We start from the raw sequence: 6179 nt of genomic DNA, 5'->3' as shown, positions 1-6179 counted from the left end.
TATATAAGGTAATTTTGACCCAAAAAATACAAAAATCGGGTACATTTGATGACTGGTCGAATAGTTTTTGAGATATGGACTAAAATCGATCCAAATATTACGATATTTCAGAAACTCTGCATCCAAATATTAAATAAAGTTTTTAAGACTGAATATTCAACACCGGGCAATTTTATTATATTAAAAAAGACTCTTCCCAGCCATTTATTTTCCAAGAGTATATTTCAGAATATTTCAAAAAAGTTTTTTCAAATTTTTTGTATAATTAGCTAGTTTTTATTTTTTGTATTAATTTTTCGGTACCTATAGCTGCTTGAGAATTTAATTTGAAACTAAATAATAAAAAATATTATTCAAAAAGGCCCAAATATTTTTCAAAGTGTAAACAAAAATACAAATTACATAAATCTCCCACCAAAAATTAAACTGCATTTCAGATGGCAGCACAGTAGTCGGAACTATAACCACATTTGTGAAGTTTACATTTAATGGTCTTTTCCGGCTGAATATACTGAAAGGTAGCACATGTGTTTATAATTTTTCAATAATTATTAAATATTTATTTAATAATTTATAATAATTAGAAAATAAATTAAGGTAGATTTATCCAAAATTAATTCGAATATTTTAGAAATTAGTGTATTCGTAGATAATAAAATTTTGAAAGTGTTGTAAATGTGTTAAAATTAAAGTTTGGTTATAATTTCTTGTTTCAGATGCCTTCAGTAACATTAAAAGACGTCGATCAACACAAATTTGTGAAGGCTTTTGCCGCTCACTTAAAAAAGTAAGTCCAAATCTTATTTTCCCAAATTCATTTATCTAAGTTTTTGTTTTTTGATACAGAACTGGTAAAATGCGTGTACCAGAATGGGTAGACCTTGTCAAAACTGGTAAATTCAAGGAATTAGCCCCATACGATCCCGATTGGTATTACGTTCGTTGTGCTGCTTTGGTACGTCATGTGTATATCCGTTCTCCACTTGGTGTTGGATCAGTGACCAAAATTTTCGGTGGACGTAAACGTAACGGAACACACCCAAGCCATTTCTGCCGATCATCCGGTAGTGTAGCCCGTAAAGCTTTACAATCATTAGAACAATTGAAACTCATTGAAAAAGCTCCAGATGGTGGTCGTAAACTTACCCAACAAGGTCGTCGTGATTTAGATCGTATTGCAGCACAAATAAAAGCACGAGGCCGTAAAGTGAAACAAGAAACACTTGTTTTATAAAAAGGTTTTCGTTTTTTTATGTAATTTAAGATAAAAAAATAAAAAATTTTAAAAATTAATCTTTGTTTTCTTTAAAAAATCATCAAACAAAATAAAAATTTTCAGATGTGATTAATTTCACCATAATTAACAAATTCATTGCCTTACCCAAAGTCAATGATCTTGAGACAGATTCTATATACAGTGTGTCCCCGGATAGAGGTAAATTTTCTTATTTTGCATTTTAAGAAAAAAGTCATTCTTTATAAGAAGTTTTGCTTAATATGAAAAGTATGTAGGTATATTTAAAACTTCTAACTAATTTATAGGGTAGCCAAAAATATGGTATCACTATTTTTTTTTGGGGTAAATTACCCTTCGTTTTTAAAAGTTGACAAAATGTTACTAAAAAAAGTTACTCGAAATAAACTATTATGACTATTCAAAATATCCAGAAGATCTTTCCAACTTTGACAATTCCATTCTTATTGAATGTTTATCCGAAAAAATAAATTTTCTAAACTAGTCCACAAAAAATTACTCGGATAGTACATGTTAATTGATTTATTATTATTTTCTTTCTTACGTTTTTTTATAATTTCAGCTTTTGTTCAAATAAAAAATGATGCTATAATTAAAGTACACGGATCTTCTTGATATTTTGTAGAATCGTAATTTTTAATTGCGAGTAACATTTCGCCAACTTATAAACTTACCTACATACTTTCCATAATGAGCAAAACTTCTTATAAAGAATGACTTTTTATCTTAAAATGCAAAATAAGTAAATTTACAAGTATAGTTACCTCTATCTGGGGACAGACTATATAAAAAAAAAGAAGAAAAAGTGGAGATTAATATTAGACCTGATTTTTGGGGTTTTATTGGTGGTAGGTGCATTTAAAAAGTTACCGAGAAATCTAAAATTTTTGTTGTTATCAGTGGCTCTTGAAATACGCCCGGATTTCTAAAAATTTAAATCTGCATATAGAATTTCAGGTGACACTTGATAAAATACTCAACTAGTCGTCAGATATACCTATGTTGCTCATTTACGAACTTGACCTCACTTTTTACGTCCTGAGTACGCTGTAAAAATTTAAGATTGATATCTTTTTTCGTTTTTGAATTATTGTGTCCACAGACAGACGGACGGACAACCGGAAATGGACTAATTAGGTGATTTTATGAACACCTATACCAAAATTTTGTTGGAAGCATCAATATTTTAAAGCGTTACAAACTTGGGACTAAACTTAGTATACCTTGCATATTACATATATGCATGGTATAAAAATTGGATTCAAGTCAAAATTACTTGAGCGATTCTTTTGATGGTTCATTTTCTGCATTATTTCTAATCACTCAAATAGGGTCATTAATTAAAAAATTGTAAAAACTGTGAAGTTGATATCGAAGGAATTTCGGGTTATGAACATAGAATGTAACCTAACGGATATGAATATGAAATTAAATTCCAATTTATTAACTAACAGATATAAATTAACTTTATTTACAAGATTAACAAATAAAATAATTCTAAACAAATCGTGTTGAAATCGCTAACAGTTTAGTATAATCAGCACCTTTAGCTTGTGTTTTCTCTTTAAGAATAGTTCGAAGTATCGTGGGTATTGGTACATGAATCCTCGTTCCCAACGGTGTTCCATTATCGTCAATTAAAACAATATTGTTACTATCAAATTTCGGCACTTTTGGTTTTTGATTTTGTTTTAAACCTACTAAAATACCTTTTTTCTTTTGTCCTTTGATCGCAACTAATACTTTATCACCTAGAAAACATATTCGATTAGAAAACGTTTACAAGAATATTGAAAAGATTTAAAAACAAACCTATATATCCTACTCCGACTTTGTTGTAAACATGAATACATCGGGGTGGTTTTCCTTCGGCCATAGCTCGTTTTCCAATTTCACTATTATCAACAACTCGTAAACGAGTTAACTTTATTATTTGATTTAAATTTTCCGTATTGTGTATACATCTTTTTTCCAATTGTTGTGTTGTTATAAGAATTTTCGAACTTATTTTCGAAATTGAATTTAGTAACATTTTTGCTTTCTAAAAGAAAAAAAGATAATTGCAAATTAATTTCGTTTGAATCTTTTAAAACAGAACTTTTATACATACTTTAAAATTAAGTTTTAATAAAATATATTTGGTTATGTCATGAAAATGCTGATTTACGAAATTATTATATTTATTTATTTATTAGGGTTCCGTAGATTCGATAAATTGAATGTGTTTGGGGCAATTTTCATTTACTATTGGGATCTGACATATGGGCGGGGTTAAAACAACATGGCTGACATAAAGTGACAAATTTTAAAAATAACATAGCAATACATATCCTTTGTGCAATTTTTCAAGAAGAGAATGATTAATATTAATGAAATTTGTTGTTGGGGGCAAACAAAACCGAGTAATCGTAATTTGACTGAAGGTGAAATACTATTGAAAGCAGGTCTAGTGATTAAATGTGGAAAAAATCAAGTCAAAAGTAAGGAGAATGTGCTCAGTTTAACGTCATACTGTTTACAAACAACTAATTTAAAAGAAAATTCTCATCAAATCGATATAGATAAATAAATATCTCTTCAAGTATTCTTGATGTCAAAACACGGTAATCTCTTTAGATTTAAACATATTAGTTAAATAATACATTATAAACATTGTACTTACTTGATAAGACATAATAATTTTTTTTTTAAATGAAGTGAGCACGTTTTTTGACTTGGTAAGATATTTTTTAATTGCAGTGTTTTCTGCCATAATTTTAAGACATCAATTTTCTCAAAATTACCAAAATAATTTTCAACTTGCATGTAATATTTGCCTGCTTGAGGCAAATTATGAAAACTCAGACCTGTATTCGTATTGGAACGACTTTGGCAATTTTTCACACAACACTTTACTCTTCTCATGCTTTTAAATTGAAGTAAATACTTTCAAGACGCCATAATTTAATTTTTATCAATTATTTATTATTGTTGTAATTATAACTTGCAAAAGGTAATCAACTACAAACTTTTCAATGCTCAACACTAAAAGCTGTAACTTGAAACTAGTTTCTACTTTGACAACCAGGTGTCATGCCTCCTTTTGTCAGATCCCAATTGAAGTCGGTTGATGCCGCTTGACGGACGCAATGGCAATATGAGTAACTTGTTTGTGACAAAGAAAGCTTAACAAAATGGCAAATAATTCATTTGATAATAAAAATAATCATTTTTTAATCAAAGAAGAAAATAAGTTACATACAGAATTAATTATTAAAAATGAAACATTAGATGACAAAATTACAATGGAAGTTGGACGATTTAAAAATGAAATACCAGAAGAAAGTAGCAGTGATATTGATAGTGTTATAAGTGTAAAAAAAGAATTTGTTGAAATTGAAAACGATAAACAATTGTGCACAATTAATTACGAAAATATTAAACTTGAAAAAGAATTACATACAGAACTGATTATTAAAGATGAACCTATTTTAGAAGAAAAATCATTTACATGTGATATTTGTAATAAAACATTTACTCGGCAAAGTAGTTTAGTGATACATAAACGTATTCATAGCGGAGAAAAACCATTTTCATGTGATGTTTGTAATAAAACATTTACTCGGCAAAGTAGTTTAGTGATACATAAACGTATTCATAGCGAAAAAAAACTATTTTCATGCGATATTTGTAATAAAACATTTACTCGGCAAAGTAGTTTTGTGGCCCATAAACTTATTCATAGCGGAATAAAACCATTTTCATGTGATATTTGTAATAAAACATTTACTCGGCAAAGTAGTTTAGTGGCCCATAAACGTATTCATAGCGGAATAAAACCATTTTCATGTGATATTTGTAATAAAACATTTACTCTTCGACATAATTTAGTTTCACATAAATATATTCATAGCGAAGAAAAAATATGTGATATTTGTAATAAAACATTTACTCGGCAAAGTTATTTAGTGGCCCACAAACTTACTCATAGCGGAATAAAACCATTTTCATGTGATATTTGTAATAAAACATTTACTCGGCAAAGGTATTTAGTGGCTCATAAACGTATTCATAGCGGATTAAAACCATTTTCATGTGGTATTTGTAATAAAACATTTACTCGGCAAAGTGGTTTAGTTAGACATAAACGGATTCATAATGAAGGAAAAACATTTTCAAATATCATAAAGGTAGTCCAATAAATTTATTAGAAATGAAGAATTAATAAACCTGTTAGAAATAATAAACTCAACCATTACTCGCTCTGCACAGTGTGCACAGTTTGCTCAGTGTATTTGTGTGCACTGTTGTGTAAACTTTAGAAAGCACCCATATATATAATAAGTGTGTATGAACGATAACCTAATATGGAGGATATATAGTGTTGTTAGTTTCTTAGTCATGATATGAAATATTATTTTCTGATACAATTATTATTAATCAATCAAATGTTCTGTTCAACTTGAGAATACAAAGTTATGTAATTACATGTGTTCATTAAATACAATATTAAATAAAGAACTTGCGTCTTTATTTCACTAAAATTCAAATTAACATATTAAATAAGCTCAACAAAACTAAAAGGGACAGGCGTAAGCGAGAAGCTTTTATCATCATACAGTTGATAATTTTGTTTTTAATTTAAAATTCATTTTAATATTACCTATATGTACGTAAACAGAAAATCAAAATATTTGAAATAAATATTTTCGACAAATGATCTTTTTTCTTGCTCCTTAAAAGAATCCCTCCCAACTGCAAACTTGACAATCACATTTAATTTTCTAACACTGTATGCATATTATATTTTTGATATTGTTAAATTTCTAAATCAAAATAAAGTATGCCTCAAAGAGAAAGAAAATAAAAATACAGGCCATGTTACTCGAAATGCAAACAAGAAGAAACTCCCTTTTGCAAAATTGAAAATCGTAAGAGATGGTCC

The 6179-nt window shown here is 28.4% G+C and overlaps 2 protein-coding genes across 3 annotated transcripts; one reads left to right on the top strand and one right to left on the bottom strand.

Annotated features, from left to right (window-relative positions):
• Positions 1–394: 394 nt before the first annotated feature.
• On the top strand, positions 395–1293 carry LOC123299012 (40S ribosomal protein S19a). 2 transcript variants are annotated; one of them, XM_044881140.1, is made up of 3 exons: positions 395–518; positions 717–787; positions 847–1293. In XM_044881140.1, the coding sequence occupies exons 2-3, from the start codon at positions 717–719 to the stop codon at positions 1232–1234; spliced, it is 459 nt and encodes a 152-aa protein (XP_044737075.1). In that variant the 5' UTR covers positions 395–518; the 3' UTR covers positions 1235–1293. The 2 variants fall into 2 exon arrangements, with proteins under 2 accessions (XP_044737075.1, XP_044737076.1); XM_044881141.1 differs by lacking the exon at positions 395–518 and adding an exon at positions 573–597.
• A 1377-nt stretch (positions 1294–2670) lies between these two features.
• Positions 2671–3465, bottom strand: LOC123299011 (39S ribosomal protein L14, mitochondrial). The gene is made up of 3 exons (XM_044881139.1): positions 3366–3465; positions 3068–3296; positions 2671–3006 (listed from the first exon to the last, which is right to left on the bottom strand). The coding sequence occupies exons 2-3, from the start codon at positions 3285–3287 to the stop codon at positions 2753–2755; spliced, it is 474 nt and encodes a 157-aa protein (XP_044737074.1). The 5' UTR covers positions 3288–3296; positions 3366–3465; the 3' UTR covers positions 2671–2752.
• Positions 3466–6179: the final 2714 nt, after the last annotated feature.

The sequence above is a fragment of the Chrysoperla carnea genome, chromosome 4 (genome assembly GCF_905475395.1).
Source record: "Chrysoperla carnea chromosome 4, inChrCarn1.1, whole genome shotgun sequence".
NCBI classification, from domain to species: Eukaryota; Metazoa; Arthropoda; class Insecta; order Neuroptera; family Chrysopidae; genus Chrysoperla; species Chrysoperla carnea.
The sequence above is the reverse complement of the archived record's forward strand: the minus strand, read 5'-3'. Positions and strand labels throughout refer to the sequence as shown.